This window comes from Pocillopora damicornis, chromosome 10 (assembly GCF_964200805.1).
Source record: "Pocillopora damicornis chromosome 10, jaPocDami1.2, whole genome shotgun sequence".
In the NCBI taxonomy this organism is placed as follows: domain Eukaryota; kingdom Metazoa; phylum Cnidaria; class Anthozoa; order Scleractinia; family Pocilloporidae; genus Pocillopora; species Pocillopora damicornis.
The window spans coordinates 2,010,292-2,026,791 of NC_142679.1; the positions used below are offsets into that span (position 1 = coordinate 2,010,292).

A 16,500-nucleotide genomic window follows, 5' to 3' on the forward strand; every position below is an offset into this window, starting at 1 on the left:
CAAGTTTGGGAAGCTTCAAAACAATACTTGAGAGATGCAAGCATGACGCACGATAACAATGATGACACCCTCGTACACTTAAGTAAGGCCACCCGCTCTCCTAGCTTGTTCAAAGGAAAACCAATATTTTACCAATGATAGACTTGAATAATAAGAATACTGAGGAGTTTTTGTATGGTATACCTCCTTCCTTTATATAATATAAGACGCGCATATATTGACTTTGTCATAGTACTTTAAATACGTCAATCTGTCAATAATTTTATCCACCCACAGCTTCCGGCAATTGACAATAGCTCCCAATATTGTGATACATAAGTATCCGATATTGGGCCGACAATGGGCATTCCTTGTGACTTCATATTGCCAATTGATCACGCCAGAACTCCGTTTCCAAGATATTCGTTGATAAAAAACATGTTTTTTTGCCAAAGACAGTTAAAACGTTTGTATTGAATAATCTCTGTTTCTTTTTATTTTACCTCACTTATGGTACATATTTTTAGATTCCCACCGTTTTATTTTTTTATTGCTACAGCGCATGTCCCTCGAGCTTGGATGTTTTGCGACAAATAATCAGAAAACAGATGTACAATATTAATATCTATTTTTGTTACCTTAGCAGAATAAACTTTTGTTGAGAATTTATGAAAACGTGTTCATGCAAAACGTAACGGATCTAACCTGAGATAATTGTGTTAAATGGAATGTAGGAAATCTCGTGTTATTTCTATGTAGGTGGATGACTGAAAACTACACCAAACACTGGTTAAAAAATTTGTTGACAAGTTAAGAAAGAAAGACGTAAGAAAAATATTTGCATTCTGAGAGAGCTATTTATGTAAGTTTTAATAAACCTTAACCCAATATCGCCCTTTTATGGTATGAGTCTAGTATGCATTGGTCACTCAAGTATCCCCACTGAGAGAGACGATCTTTCATGGCGGATTCGAAAAAAGTCGACGATCTAGCCTTCCGATTCTCCAAGCTGAGAGAAAAATGCATCAGATCCGGAGAATCTATTGAAAATATTCGATGGGAGTTCTTGCGAGATGTTCATCGAGTTCCAAAAACTCAATCGAAAGAAAACGAAAGCAGTTTTTTCGCATGGAACAAGATAATTTGGTTTCTTATCCTGCCCGCAATCGCTTTGTTGTTGTGTCAGTTGACTTTGGAATACAACCCAGACTCTAAATGCCTCATTGAGCCAGATTTCGTGGTTTTGAACGAGATGGCGCGCAAACCAACCAACTGTTCGCTGCTTTGTGAAGGCGTGAATGAAATACAACGGGTCTCTAATCTTTCTAAGGAGGAGTTCATCTCCACATACGCATATTCAGGAAGACCTGTGGTTATTACCGATGCTGCACAAAACTGGTCAGCCGTGGGTGCGTTCAGTTTCAAGTTTTTCAAACGCCTTTACGCTAAGAGCGATGAGGCAGATTTAGATAACGTCGACGAGGGATGCATGTTTTTCGCCTACAAATCCGGTTTTCAGTCTCTAGCAGATGCTTTAAGAATGTCAAATAAAAGGGCACAATGGAAAGGGAAGCCGTGGTATATTGGCTGGTAAGTATGGCTCCTTGGAGAATGGAAGATACATGATGAAGATAAAAATGATTTAAGTTATTTTCAAATTTCATAAATATGGGTAGTGCACTTACCGGGGAAATCAAACTGATTCAACCTTCGTAGATTTGTTGAATCAAAATCATCATTTCGTGCATGCGATATGTGATAGCTAATTTTTTCACTGTCTACCCCGGCCTCTCCCTCAAATAGACATTGTCAGTGATTGGTCTGTCACAAATGCGTACCTAGTTGAGAGATTTCCGTCATCGTGATCACATCTTTCTCATGATGGACAAAATACTTTGATGGATAAAATACTACTAAAAATTTAAAGCTTTTTCGGCCTGTCACAATTATTTTTGCTGATAATTCAGAGAAATTATAGGGGCATTTTTCAAATAGCTGAAAAATGTTTCTCACCGTGACGTCACGCCTCAGAGTAGTTTCCAGTTAAGTTGATCGAGACGAGAATAGCCCGCAGAGCAGGCGTAATTTTGGCGGGCGAGTGTTCAGTGTTACCTTGGTGAAAAATATAGCTGCCACCGTCTGGGAAGGCTGAGGAGAGAAAGAAATTTGTATAAAGGGGATGAGCAGCAGTCAAAAAGAAGGAGAGGGGACGGGGTAGGGCAATTCCTTCCCCAGTCCTTCGTCATTTATTTCATTACAAGAGTGACCACAAAAAAACCCAATGAATAACAATGATATTTAAAAAATTCTCCTCAAAAAAGGGTTGAGTTTCAAGTGATCAAAGGGACCATAATAGTGTTATTATGCCTCTCTCTTTTCTTTTACAGGAGTAATTGTGATCCCAATGTCCGTCAGATATTGCGCAAATACTATGACAAACCTTACTTTATACCACATGACGCGGAGACAGGCGATCAAGACTGGATATTTATGGGAGGGCCTGGACCTGGTGCGCCCATACATGTAAGTATTACGTGACAAAACCTTCTCAAATCGGGAATACAGTCGGATTTGTATTAAGTGAGGAGTTGCAGAGTGATCGTTTAATACAGGTTGACCAGTTTCGCAGAAGAAGGGTATTATAAAGAACGATGAAAAACGCCATTTTATGCAATGATTGACTTAATGTATAAAATACTCGCTCAAAGATATTTCTAACATTGATTTCGGAGATAAACATGGATAAAAATGCATTGATAGATTATTCTTAGTTTTATTTGAGTGGTCTGCTTTAAATGACCCTTCAATACAGGTGGAGGACTTTGAAAACCGACCGTTTAATAATACGGTGCCGCTAACTACAGGTTCGATTGCAGATCATTTTTTTTTCTCAAATAATTGTTCATGCAGTTTTGAAATTTGACAAGTTACAGAGAAGAAATAAACGCATTCGGCTTCTTTGCTCCATACAAACCTGTAGCTTACCAGAAGGAGGGGAGCTGGTTTTATCATTCTTGACTAATTTATTCAAAAATGGATTTGTAAAACTCGTCACATCATATCATGATTTGACTGTTTTGTCGAGCATTACTGGTCCCATTCCCTTCTCAAGCTAAGTTTAAACTGGAGTTGGTGATATAAAACTCGCATTAGCCAGTCTGCATGAAATATATAGGAGAAGTCCCATATTCATCAGGAATGGATGAAATTAAGAGTACCAGTGTATCGCTTATTTGCTTGTGATTGGTCGCACGAAACCAGGTCACCGTGACGGATATACCGACTTGAAAATCATTGGAAAACGTTGTTTTCCAAGGATTTTCAAGAAGCATCGGAGAAAGGAGTCTTGGTATTTTCTTGATATTTTCTATAGAAACGGATGCAAAGTGCGCGAGAAAACTTGTACGCATCATCATGGCTTGTAACCTACGCAAAATTTTGTCTCATAAACATAGATTGACATGGTGCAGCGTCCTTCATGGCAGGCCCAGCTGTCAGGACAAAAGATGTGGACCCTTATTCCTCCTCCAGAGTGTGAACACGTCTGCAAGACAGTACAAGTGACAATGCAGAAAGGAGAGATCAGTAAGTTGAGAGGAAACGTGGGTAGGCTTATTCCGAACGTGCTCGGCAACTTTTGAACAAGTTTTAGCGTTTGGAGCAACTTTTTGTGGTTTTAGCAACTCCGAGCAATTTTTGCCTTTCTGAGCAATTTTTGAGAAAAACATAGGTTTACAGCGTATACTAAGCACGAACTGAAGTCGCCGATTTCATCGAAAAAAAATTAACGCATATCCTGTTACTTGACAACGTTTCTCTCTTATTGCGATCTTCATCACAGATAATTGGCTAAAATGACTTTCGGCGGGAGTATCCCTAAATGTCGCTCATATTTACGAGCAACTCTTTCAAGCTAATTTTCTTACCCGTTTACTGTCAGCGATTATTGTGAATAAAGAAAAATAAAGCCTTTAATTAGCGTTTATATAAAAATATCAAGAAATTTAGGTAACAGCTTTTGAAATTTGGTTAGAAATTTTTTTAGTAACTTTTTGGCATTCTAGTGGGCAACTTTCCAGCATTTTACGAGTACAGTCGGGACAGGCCTAAATGCGGAAGAGCAAAAATTTATCTTATTTTATTCCCGAAACACGCTGAACAAATTCAAAATGATTTGAGTTTTTGGTTTGATCGCAACAATAGCAGGCCAGATTCTTGATAATCTTCAAATAAATTATTCAGTGCATTATTTCGAAGCCAGCTCCGATCGAAATTTTTTTGGCGGTTGTGTGTGGGTGTGTGAACTTTTTAGGTGAACCATTTTTTGTTTTTGTTTCAGTTGTCCTGGACACCAACCAGTGGTTTCACTCCACGAAAATTATTCCCACTGGAGAATTGAGCATCACAATTGGAGCAGAATACGACTGATGTTTTGTTCTAAACTTGTTTTATTTCATATGCCAGCAGGGGGTAAGAGACAAAATAATATCCGTGAGTTATAAACAACTGCAACTTAACGCAAGTGTATCAGTGAATCAATCATGTTATTAAAATAATATGTAAAACCTTATTTCACTGTCTACTTACAGACTGTGTATGTTAACTGTTAATTCCAAAATAAAAATTGGTTAAAATTTGACAAATTGATTGAGTAATTTGTTTCATGATTCACTCGCTACTGGCCTTCTAGTCGACATCACACAATCCACATGAGATATTCTGATCGACACCATGATAAAACTAAAATTAACCTGTGGCTAATGGGCAACTGCTCAAGCTGAAGTAATTAATCTTGCAAAATCGTCACTTCACCTTCAAGTTAGAAACCCGGATCATTTAATACTCCGTAGCTTCTTGCCATGATAAAGATAAAAATGGCGAAAAAATAGATTGCCTTCGGGAGTATACCTTTGTTTTAGACTAGTGCCGTGCCAAACAGAAATCTTTCAGTACTAATTAAGTGGGCTTATTCGTAGGCAACAGTATGTCTGAACAGCTTGTCTCTGCCTTCAGGCCTTCGTGCATATTAACTCTAGACAGGAGCCCATTAATGTCTCCTGCTCTAGAGTTCAACTTATCTAGAGAAAGATAGAACAAGAAGGTGAAAACCAGGGTGACACGGATATTGACAGAATCTACTCCAAGACGCTTCTGATAAAAAAGGATTCGCTTTGGTGGCGAATTTACGATGATGAAGATGGCAAAGAACGTGAATTTAATGCATTTCGAGATTGCTCTCGAGTATTTTTAGCACCAGCGGTGGGTGATAAAGAAGCAGTCTGGAAACTGGTAACAAGGAAATCGAGGTCGCGCAATGGAATTACCTATTGTATGCAAACAACCCAATTTCATTTTCTTCCATTCAAGCTGTGATCTGCTGATCAATATTTATGATGTAGCGGCTTGATGTGTAAGTGAGACTACGCATTGGTAAATAGAAGATTAATTTACAGACAAAGCTGACGTTTCCTACCTTCCTGTTAATGGCGACTGCAACGCGTGTCGAAGAACTTGCCGTCCTGTTTTCTGATCTCCGCGAAAAATCATTGAAAAGCGGTGAAAATGTGGATAACATTCGAACAGAATTTCTACGGCAGGTCGGAACTGGTCGTGCACAATCGAGTTGTTTTAACAAGAAAAGCTTGAAATGGTTCGTGATTGTTGTTCTACCTGTTGTTTTGGCTTTTGCTGGTTACTACTTCGACGTGATCGAGCTGCCGCATGTTAGAGAAGAACCGTGTCTTTTGAACGTCAATGAAATTTTCATCGAGGTCACAAGAAAACGAACAAACTGCTCTCTGTTGTGCGAAGGTTTGACCGAAATTCCTCGGGTTTCTGGCTTATCGAAGCAGGATTTCGCTGCAAACTATGCCTACACCGGAAGACCCGTCGTAGTCGTCGACGGTGCGAAAAATTGGTCAGCCATTGATCGCTTCAACTTTACGTTCTTCAAAGAACTCTTCGACAAGAACAAAGACGCGTATCGAGTGAACGAGGAGGAGTGTCAGTTCTTTCCCTACAGAACAGATTTTTTTTCTCTTGAAGAGGCCATGAATATGTCGAAAGAAAGATCAGAATGGAAAGCAGAACCATGGTATTTCGGATGGTGAGTTTTTAAATTAAAATGTAAGAAAAATAACATCGAACAATACGATTGAAGTTGAAAGCAGCCGAGTATATTGATGTTAGAATAGCCATTTGATTTTTCAAATTAGATATTTAACCCGGGCAGCTGGTACGTGACTATGGTGACATATTTTGTTTCAATTCAAAATTAACCGTGTTCTTTGACAAATCAAACAAAAATTTTAAAGTCAGATTTTCAGTGCTCTTTGATCTCCCAGTGAGTATAGTTTGAACACCTGTCGAAGGGTTAAGTAAAATTTCTTGCTGCATTTAGGCAGCTGTCGTTTTAAAAGGTTTATACTCATTTCCATGTAAAAAAAAAAACTAATTATGGTGAACTAAAATGATGTGAAGTAACACTATTTTAATTTTTAAAGTTTTTTGTGTACTTTTCGTTTTTCCATTAAGGTAGATTTCATCGTTAATTTTCTTTTTTTTTAATGCAACACAGGATATAAACACAATTACTGATGGACTCGTTTTTAACAGCCTTCGTTAAGTCAGAGAAATTAGCTTCCTGTTCATTGATTCGTGTCTTATTTTCCTCGGAATTGTAATGGATTCTAGCACATCTGACTGTCTAATTTGTCCTTTCTCTCTGCTATACGTTTTCTTGGTGTGATATCATTAGTATGTTTAGGTAAGTCTTAGAATTTGATGTTTATCAAAACAGTATCCATTACTTCACAAAGAACTGTTTTTCTTAACTATAATCTCAATAAGGCTATTTGGAAGTGAATTTGCCTGGGGAGTTACCTTTTGCTAATCAAAATTTGAACTCCAAGCATTGTAGACTTGATCTAGTCATTTCTCTCATTTGAAAGGAAACGGCTCGGCACTTTATTAACTTAGCATAGAAGTTCTGTTTGTCTTGGAGGACAATAAAGAATAAAATTGAAAAATTTTAATTTAACTTTTAAGCATCATTTGGTGTGCTACCTAGCCCTTTAAAACAACATTTCATTTTGAAACTCAAAAAGAACATTTTGTTCATCAGATTTATGGCATGAATATTTGAAAGTTGCAGTTTTCATGATTACTTTTTCTGGGATCTCTTCAATACTAGATAACATAATTTTTTATTATATAGCTGACAGTGCCTGCTAGCAATACAAAACAAATCAATTGTGTTCTGATCAGCTACCCAAGCAGGCAAGATGGGCCAATCTTTCCCACTGGGGATTGCTTGCTGCGATCCCACTAAAGGAAATGAAGTGCAAGAATGGGACTTCCAAATTCCATAATTTGTGGACAATGTTGGCAATGAAGTTTCAAAAAGTGGCAGTCATGACATTCAAAATAACAAAAACAAATATTAAGCAGCTCTTGTATGTTTATTGTGCTACAAACAAAGTTGGCTTTCTTTCTTGGCTGTTGAGATAAACAAACCATTGTGGATTCTTATTAAAGAAAAATCTTTTTTCTATAAAGCTTATCCTCTATTGACCGGGCTTGTTTGGGCAAGATTGCTGGATATTAGCCTCATTCTCTTTTATGGACTGAGACAAAGTCAAAGTCCACCTTGACCTAACACATATTCAGTAATGCCTATATATGTATTTACCTTGAGATTTCTCTGGGCTTTGTTTCTTTTCAGGGTAAATTTAATTCACCTTTTCACTCCCAAGAGTTACTAAAGTGGAATTTGTCTGAGAGTGTATGATATCCATAAATTTTCAAGTAAATAGGTCTTGTTGATTCAGTATTTACCAAAAGTTGACAGAGGGCTCTTTTTACTGGCTCAGATTTTGCTCCCCTCCAGTTTGTCCTGTTACAGGAACTTTGAACCTTATCAGCAGTATGTCTTTGGTTTTCAGGAGCAACTGTGACCCTGTAATCAGACAAGAATTGCGCACTCATTATCAGTTACCATATTTCTTGCCAAAACAATCAGAAACCAGTGAACAGGACTGGATTTTCATGGGAGGGCCAGGACCTGGGGCTCAGATACATGTGAGTTTATTCTTATCCTTGGTTACCTGTATTTGTTCTATTGTACAACTCTGATTATGTTTCTTACTTTAAAAATAAACTTTATGATGATTTTTACACTCACTGTCAATGTTTATACATAATTGGTAAAAAGTTTAAATTTTAGTCATGTTTAGGTCACTAATAGTTGCCGTATACTTTATGGTATAGTTAATCAGGGTAGGAACCATTCATCCATTCTTCGTAAGGTGGCATTACCATTAACAATGGTGACTTTTCTGAAGTTTAAAATTTTAGAAGGAGGTGTTACCGCAAATACTGTGGAGCCTCTGCAAAAACTTCCCTAGTATTAAATTCCATAATTTATGGCTTCAAATAAACTTGTCTCTTTATTACTGAGGTGCTTTAGTTTTGAAAATTTATTCAGCCTTGTTTATTGACCATAATGTTAACACTTTCTGTTTTGAAGATTGATAGCGTGGATCGTCCATCATGGCAAGCTCAGCTGTCAGGACAAAAGATATGGACTCTCATCCCTCCACCAGAGTGTGAACATGTCTGTACTCCCAAATTAGCCACCACAATGAATAAAGGAGAAGTCAGTAAGTAACACAGTCTTGTGTTTTTTTTCTGTCCAGGAGGAAACAGCAAATGACCACAAAGATAATATGAAGGTGGAAACAAAGCATGAAATCTGATACCACCTCTACAAACACTTTACTTTGATCACTCCTCTTGCTTGTGCATTTACTGGACTTTTTATACAATTATGTGTAATACTGTTATATATATATACATATATATATATATATATATATATATATATAGTTTGCAAGTTTGTTAGTACAAAATTTATTTATTATTTGGTCTTGTCAAACTGATTTTTCCAGCATGTGCTTATTGTACACCAGGTTTATGATATATTAAATGTTACCCTCCTTTTTGACTCTTATACGGTTGTACACTGAGAGAAAATTCAAGTATTTGATACCTGCAACCCCACAAAAAATTTAAATTGGTAACGTAATGTTGGTAACATAATTAAAACTAGTAATTCTGTTACATTTTAACACTGAAAAACCCACTCTAAACAACAATTTTCCCATTGATGATATTGAATATTCATGGGGTTCACTTTTTCAAAATCTAAAAATCAATTTTAAAGTATACAAAATATCCTGTTTTAATTTGCAGTCATTGTGGACACAAACCAGTGGTATCATTCAACAAAGGTTTTGCCTGGAGAGCTCAGCATTACTATTGGTGCAGAATATGATTAAAAGGATTTCCCTTACCAATGTGGATATTTTTTTCTGAAAACCGTGACTCTTTTTTTTTTTAACAAAACTGTATTTTTCAGTAAAGTTTTTTTAGTAACTTGTAAGATCCAATTGTTTACATTGTAAAATGAATTGACTAATATTAATGCATCATAGTGTATTGCAAAGGAGATAAGTTGTTAATTATATATTATACAAAATAAACAAATATGAGCAAGATATAATAAAATGATTAAATTGATATTAGAGTAAATATGTTTAAAAAATAATGCATGTTAAATTGACATTAATTATTAGACAAGTTGTTCAGAACTTGTGTAAAGAACACACAAGATTTAGCTTAAATGTAGTTGGCTTTTACTCATGTACTTAACTTTAGATGCTATTTAACAAGGTTTTATTTAATTGCTTTGCATCCAGTTTGACATCCAACTGCCAGCAGCTGCAATGATATGTGTATCAGTTATCAGCTTGGAGACCCAGATATTGTAAGTTCCAGTTTCAGAAGGGTTTCACTTTAACCATTACTATACTGAAGTCTTCCAGTGCTAGTAGTTTGTTCCTGAAACAACAAGTATAATCCTAGGTTATGACTGCTACTACTGACAAAAGAAAAAGTTTCTAGCCTAAAAACAAAATGTAATGGAGATGATAAGGGCTTGGACCCAAATCTTTCACTTCATAATAACCACTTTGCCACATGCCTCTCTCACAACCATAAATATAGCAGCCATGACACTTGTTTTGTTGTGACATTAAAAGAGTTTTGTAGTCATTAAAGAATGACTGACAAAAAATTTCATGATGTAGAATAGCAAGGTATAGGCTATCTAACTAGGGACTATGTAGGAGATGAACCCAGCCTCCTTCAGCGAGGTCTCTTGAAAGTAGAGCAGTCCAACCCAACTGAGTTGGAGAGAAATATTTTTTTGATGTTAAAATAATAACAAGTTGGTAGGAGTATTTAATATACCATTAGGGCTTCGGTTGATTAAAGGAGAAATTAAAAAGAGGAAGTAATTTGAAATTAATCATATGATAGCTATTTATGATAATTGTGTTACCTTTACAAGATCTAAAAAATAAAATGTGGGTCCTTTGATATTGGAGCAAATTTCTTAGTTTTGAAGAAAAGGCAACCTTTGTGATATCATGCCAGACCTTTTGAGGTTACCTACCTAACCTTGTGGCTACAGAGGATGATGCTTCACAACCACTCAACCTCAAAAGCTTTTTCAGAATTGTCTTTGTGAAATTTGTTGTCTTTTTTTTTAATTGCACTCTCTGCTTCTCAGATTTTTATTCTAGAGGGTGACTGCCTTGATCAATCTCTTATTACCATTAGCTTGAACAGAAACAGACAACGGAAAATTCCTACATTTACAACTCTGAATCTCACCCCCTTCCTGTGCTCCCAAAACCCTGAAGCTTAGCAGGGATTAATATCAGTATCTGGGCAACTGCCCACCTACCCCTCCCCTAACCCAACATTAACCCTAACTTGTTATCAATTGACTGTTGTTGAGTTAGGGGAGGGGTAGGTGAGCTGTTGCCCAGATACTGATATTGATCCCTTATGAGTATGCTTATCTCTTGCAAGCAGAGTCTTAGAACCAACAAACACTTTGAGACCCCGTAGGTGTAGAACCCCTTTGTGAGGAATGCAAGTAATAATGATAACTGTATATACTCTATGGAGGGCTGCAGTATTTTTAATATATTTGCAACTCATTGGGGGATATCACAAATTTTGATGAATTTATAGTAATACTTCAACCATCACTTAGCACTTAACATTCAAAAGGACTAGAATATAAATAAAAGTTGATACTAACATGTTACAGTACAAAGACAAAGTTCAGTTGTTCTTAACTCAAATAATGCTTACTGTACAGAGCATGCTGTAACATGAGAAGGTACTTCAATTTCTAAGAGCCATCAAGCTAATTTAAAACTTTTCAATTCTCAGTACATGTAGCTCTTAATATTACTAATCTAAAAACAATTATTTCAACCATTAAAACCATGAAAAAGAGGTTTAATACTCCTTTACTAAGTATAAACATAAAACAACACACAGAGAAACAGATCTATGAGATTTTGGTCACATTAACCCTTTAGTTCCCAGGATCTGATTATCAATTCTCCTCTCTAGCTGCTACACATTTCCTTGTAAATAAGTCCCAAGAATTTGGTAATAAATCAGAACCACCAACCTTTACCTGATAAGTTTGAATATCCTCATGTTTGGTGGACAATGTATGAATATCACAGGGAGAAGTTACATGTTAATCACTGTTAGGAGTATAAGGGTTAAACCCTTTGATTAGATTTAACTTTATCAGCCAGATGTGCACAAAATCCCCTTTTGGATATGGTTGGAGCTCTCTGTAAAAGTACTCCTTATCCCCCTAATGGTATCAGTTTGTCAATAAGAACTATAAAAAGAAATCATAAATTAATTGGTCATTTTTCTGACAATATAGAGACAAACATACCCTTGTGGTGTCATCAAGTTGGCAATTTGAAATTGATTGTGAATTTTGTTGATACATCTCTGAAAATATACATTAGAGAGTACCGAGAACCTTCCAGGGAACACCTAGGATTGTTTGTACTCAACTTCTTCAATACAGAGGGTGCCAAAAAAAGGAATAGATGGCAACAACACAACCAATTTTTGACTTTTCATTCCAAATATTCTTCGAAATACACTACAATGTATGCAGTAGTAGTGCTGATTAATTAAAAGAAATAACATTCTTGATCAATCTTCTCATTTAAGTAATCAAATTAAACAGCTGCATATAATTTATTTCACATTCTATGTGTAGCTGTGTATGCCATAACTATTTGCAACAAGACAGAAAACAAACACCTGCCCAGGTATCATTATCTCTTCATGATAATAACTTGTCACTGGACGATAATCTTAACAACATGACACCATGCATGCTGAATGTAAAACCTCAAACACTGTTTTGATTTTATGGAAAATATCTACTAAGCTTGTCTGACTCGAGCTGTAAACCAAGCATAAATCATAATATCATCATGGAAGTGCCAGAGGAAGTCTAAAAATATTCATTAAGAAGCATATAAGAGTATAAAGATTTGTTTTCTTGTTCAATATCATCTGAATTCATAAATGGGTTGACTGTGATCAGGAACATGGACAAGATTTAAGGACTGAAACCTGGAAAGGAAGGAAAGGTGGAATTAGGTAATCTTACAATTTATAGAGTGTTGAAAAACCAAAACAAAAGTAATCACAAGAAACAAAAATGTTCTTTGGGGCAATGAGAACTCAACATAAAACCAACCAAACTGCCTACAGTGCTGGAAGCCACCAAGTTGTATTCAGTTGTAGTTTTGCATTTCATTGGTTCAAAGGATGGCACAGTTAATCTGGACCGATCACAGAGCAAAGTCAAGCAAAAACAAAGCAATATCTAAACCCATAAACAAACATGCTTGGAAATGAGTCTGGAAAATCCGGCTGACATCAAGTTGAGTCTTAAAAGTAAACTTTCTGGGAATAAAAAAATAGAAAGCTTCTTTTTGAAAGGCTTTTACAAGTTGTGTTTCAGTTTTTTCATTGTCCAAAATGCAAGAGTAAATACACTGTCAAGCACAATAGGAACACAAAAAAAGTTGAACTAACCATTCAGAGCTTCGGTGATAGTAGTAACCCTCAATGGTGGCGGCTGATTTTTGTAAACAAACATAATAAAACCCTGCAAATGACGCTCCAGTTATGTCTGTGATAGTGTGATCTGGAACTAAGAAATGTTCCTGTAAATCAAAGAGAAAATTGGTTTGTCATAAAATTGAGAGGTTATAGGACCTGTTTAAACCTTTTAACCCCAACATCAGAATGGATATTCTCCATACTGTTATCTACATATTTCCCATGGTACTGACAAGCAGAATCTGGTCAACAATCAAGAGCTTTTCAAGTTAGTGATTATTTACTTTATTCTCCTGACCTTTACCATTTGAAGGGACTGATATTGGCTATAAAAGTATAGTCAAATTAAAGGTTTTTGCACAACCTATGCATCGAGTTTTTGTTATAAAATATTGTATCCTTCTCAAAACTAGTTTATCAGAATAAGAATGAGTTACCGGGAACAAGTATGGCTTTCATGATGATAGTTTCCAGATTTGAAAAAAAGTCACTGCCTAGTAAAATCCTCAGTTCCTTTGCCTTGATACCCCAACCTCATCAAAACATTGCCAACAGGAGTAATTAGCAAATTATTGATACAGACAAGAGGGCCTATTCCCACATACATCCTCCTCAATCCTGTTAGCTTACTATGGTCATGGCATTTCAAACATGGTGTATATGCCACAAGTTTTCCATTTCCCTGACTAATTACATTGTAATAGTGTTTATATGTTGAGGAAATGGTTGGGTTGAAATATAATAAAAAGACTTGCCAGTAGATAGTTTTATTACAGTTTTTATTCAGTGTAACGTAGGGCTGGAAAATAAACTAATAAGAGCTTCGCTTTTAGACTTGGCTAAATCTATATATTAAGTGATTCAGGGTGATATTGTAAGGAGAAAATCAGATGCTTGTCACTCTTAAGGGTCAAAGAGGTTAAGCAAGGTTAAGAATATGGCACTGCCTGAAATGGAAAATACAATGTGAGAAAGACTTACCTTCCATCTCATAAAAACAAAGTCTAGATTGTCCAGTTGGCTGTAATCAAAACTGTCTGAGTTGAATGATTTTGCAAACTGATAAAATGCCAGAAATTTACCCTGAGAGACAAAAGAGAGTGGTTAACAGTACAAAGTTTAATGCATTGGGTAAACATACAGTGAAACTGGTTTTTTACTTTTGCTTTCAGAAAAAGTTGATACCATAAAGAAAAACTATTTACCCAGTGTTTTCTGTCAACATCTTCATCAGCATCCTAATAAAGAAAAAACAAAACAAAACAAAATAATTACCTGAATTTATTATAAATTCATCTTTAGAAGAAAAAAAGGAAATGCTGAACTGTTGTCAAGACACCACTATTGAGGTAGCTACAGAAAATCAATAAGCACAATTTTCTAGTTCAATAAATTGACAGCAGGATAATGTGCCAAAAAAATATGACACAAATTAATTTTGACAGTATAGGGTCTGATTTCAAATTAAGACTGGATCTATATTGCATCATAAAGAACATTTCATGAGACAAAACATAAATTTGTCACCAAATTAACTAAAGGTTCTCGCAGTTTATCATCAACCTTGCTATCTGGTCTAATAGTTATGACTTCTTCAGCTTGCACTTCCAACTAAAGTAAGCCACAAAATGTCACAAGGGGGAGCAAAATAGTGTCCTCTATTAAACTAGTATTTGACACCCTAATGCTGTATAATTCCTTACCCATTTCCTTGTCAAAAAGGGATGTTTATCACCAATTATCTCACCATCAAAAAAAGTTGTTAGATTAGGATACTCCTGTAATCAATAAAAACAAACCTGTCAGTGAGACAGACCTTTTCCTTATTCTTCAGATAATTTAATATACACTTTTAAATGCAGATATAAAACTATATTCATAGTATAGCTGAGATACTATGCATGCCCTGATTGATCAAAAACCAATCAATTATTGCAAAAGTATACCCAAAGAAAATTGAAATATTCTAAGTATATTTTATAAGAGTAATAGACCACACTTTCCATCAGTTTACCAGCATAGTTGCCCAATTAGGACGTTGGGAGAACACTCAAAAAGTTTGTTAATTCCTTCCCTTATTGCTCGTCATTTATGTGTGATTTACACTTTTTTCTTGTTCTCCTAACATCCCACATGCATTATTATGCAGGTAAACTGATAGAAAGTGTGGCCTATTGTACAAATATTTTCAGGAACATACTACCCACTTTAGGCTGTTAACCTGCTAGAGACAAGCAATTTGTAATCAGTTACAGAATTATAAATAGGGGTTTGCAACTCGTATAACTATGGTGGTTTCCCTTCAATATGGGTTTGTCTGGTGAGATTAAACAACTGTATCAATCCATTGCCTTAAACTACAAAGTTAAGGCATAGGAATAAACTTCCGGCTACTTTTATACAAATGTTGTTTAGAACTATTAGAAAGAAAATCATAACAAAATCGCGCACAACAAAAGCATTAACCTGATGTGACAAAAAGTTAATAAAATTTAAGTAATGGAGTGATGCAGCGTTTTCAGAGAAAAAGAACGCTACATCATTTACACCCGTCAGCAGATTTTTATAATATTATCATTTGCTACTGTTAGATGGACTATATACTTACACCGTGAAGCGTTCAGACAAAACAACGAGTCTTTGATGCAAAAAAAACATCTGTACGTAAACGTATTGTCTGATATAATTTTAACACAGTTAATTCGGTCAGATACGAAATCAGTTCAATCAAAAAAGACGAATAAATCCAAGTTTCGGCTGAACTGTCAAGATCATTGAAGCGGACAGACGTTGATCAGTACATTTCAAGAGCGATCTAGACAATAACAACGCAAGAACATCGGCAAAATTTTTACTCACATCTGTAAGGCCCTTTATTTTCAGATATCCACAGAGAAAGCCCTTCTCCTGGTCAACGTGCTAAAAGATATTTACATACACACCATAAAAATCATTCATTTGAAGACTACGTTAAAATTTTAAGACCACAAAGTAACAAACGCGGACGGCGGGAAATTATCCCTTCGAGTCGTGACACGGCTCACGCGAACTTACCTTCAATACAACTTCGACGTCGTATCGATTCCCTTTACTTTTTTGATGACCCTGGAATTTACTGCCACTGTACAACAGTGACTGTGCTAGACCAGGCTGTTTCGTGCCTGGAGGAAGGGGATTCAGTGCAATTTTCCCCGGCATTTTCACATAAGTTTTCACAACTATACGGTGGTCTTTTGAACTTGCCAACGACACTCCCTCGGAGCATCTTGGGTAATATTATTTGCGTAATCTTTAGTTCCCAGTTTCTTGTCGACTTTTCTTACACACACCTGTGAGGAGCTCAAATATCACAAATATCAAATAGCGTCTATTCCTCTGTCTTGCATTTCTTTTGAGAATCAACAGACTTAACAATCTAACTAAAATTGGAGTCGCCATTTTATTCTTCTGGTTCGTTTTGCCAGTATCCTGAGATCTGTGCGTTCAGGTTTC

At 36.0% G+C, this 16,500-nt stretch overlaps 3 protein-coding genes across 3 annotated transcripts; 2 read left to right on the forward strand and 1 right to left on the reverse strand.

Moving 5' to 3' along the window:
- The first annotated feature begins 884 nt into the window (after nucleotides 1–884).
- LOC113670484 (bifunctional arginine demethylase and lysyl-hydroxylase JMJD6) lies at nucleotides 885–4,622 on the forward strand. The gene is made up of 4 exons (XM_027186631.2): nucleotides 885–1,569; nucleotides 2,367–2,502; nucleotides 3,435–3,564; nucleotides 4,319–4,622. The coding sequence occupies exons 1-4, from the start codon at nucleotides 941–943 to the stop codon at nucleotides 4,405–4,407; spliced, it is 984 nt and encodes a 327-aa protein (XP_027042432.1). The 5' UTR covers nucleotides 885–940; the 3' UTR covers nucleotides 4,408–4,622.
- Nucleotides 4,623–5,239: 617 nt separating this feature from the next.
- LOC113670492 (uncharacterized) lies at nucleotides 5,240–10,419 on the forward strand. The gene is made up of 4 exons (XM_027186642.2): nucleotides 5,240–6,085; nucleotides 7,923–8,058; nucleotides 8,507–8,639; nucleotides 9,232–10,419. The coding sequence occupies exons 1-4, from the start codon at nucleotides 5,463–5,465 to the stop codon at nucleotides 9,315–9,317; spliced, it is 978 nt and encodes a 325-aa protein (XP_027042443.2). The 5' UTR covers nucleotides 5,240–5,462; the 3' UTR covers nucleotides 9,318–10,419.
- Nucleotides 10,420–11,011: 592 nt separating this feature from the next.
- Nucleotides 11,012–16,285, reverse strand: LOC113667831 (glucose-induced degradation protein 4 homolog). The gene is made up of 7 exons (XM_089184727.1): nucleotides 16,063–16,285; nucleotides 15,868–15,927; nucleotides 14,712–14,786; nucleotides 14,214–14,246; nucleotides 13,990–14,091; nucleotides 12,982–13,112; nucleotides 11,012–12,513 (listed from the first exon to the last, which is right to left on the reverse strand). Exons 1-7 carry the CDS (start codon nucleotides 16,204–16,206, stop codon nucleotides 12,450–12,452), a joined length of 609 nt encoding a protein of 202 aa, XP_089040853.1. The 5' UTR covers nucleotides 16,207–16,285; the 3' UTR covers nucleotides 11,012–12,449.
- Between the last annotated feature and the right edge of the window lie 215 nt (nucleotides 16,286–16,500).

Coding starts and splice junctions, on each gene's coding strand:
- LOC113670484 (XM_027186631.2), top strand. CDS start 941: ATGGCGGATTCGAAAAAAGTCGACGATCTAGCCTTCCGATTCTCCAAG. Junction 2,503..3,434: donor GACCTGGTGCGCCCATACAT/GTAAGTATTACG, acceptor TCATAAACATAG/ATTGACATGGTGCAGCGTCC. Junction 3,565..4,318: donor AATGCAGAAAGGAGAGATCA/GTAAGTTGAGAG, acceptor TTTTTGTTTCAG/TTGTCCTGGACACCAACCAG.
- LOC113667831 (XM_089184727.1), bottom strand. CDS start 16,206: ATGCCGGGGAAAATTGCACTGAATCCCCTTCCTCCAGGCACGAAACAG. Junction 14,787..15,867: donor AAATAAAGGGCCTTACAGAT/GTGAGTAAAAAT, acceptor TATTGATTACAG/GAGTATCCTAATCTAACAAC. Junction 13,113..13,989: donor TTGTTTTTATGAGATGGAAG/GTAAGTCTTTCT, acceptor TTTGATTTACAG/GAACATTTCTTAGTTCCAGA.
- LOC113670492 (XM_027186642.2), top strand. CDS start 5,463: ATGGCGACTGCAACGCGTGTCGAAGAACTTGCCGTCCTGTTTTCTGAT. Junction 8,059..8,506: donor GACCTGGGGCTCAGATACAT/GTGAGTTTATTC, acceptor TCTGTTTTGAAG/ATTGATAGCGTGGATCGTCC. Junction 8,640..9,231: donor AATGAATAAAGGAGAAGTCA/GTAAGTAACACA, acceptor TTTAATTTGCAG/TCATTGTGGACACAAACCAG.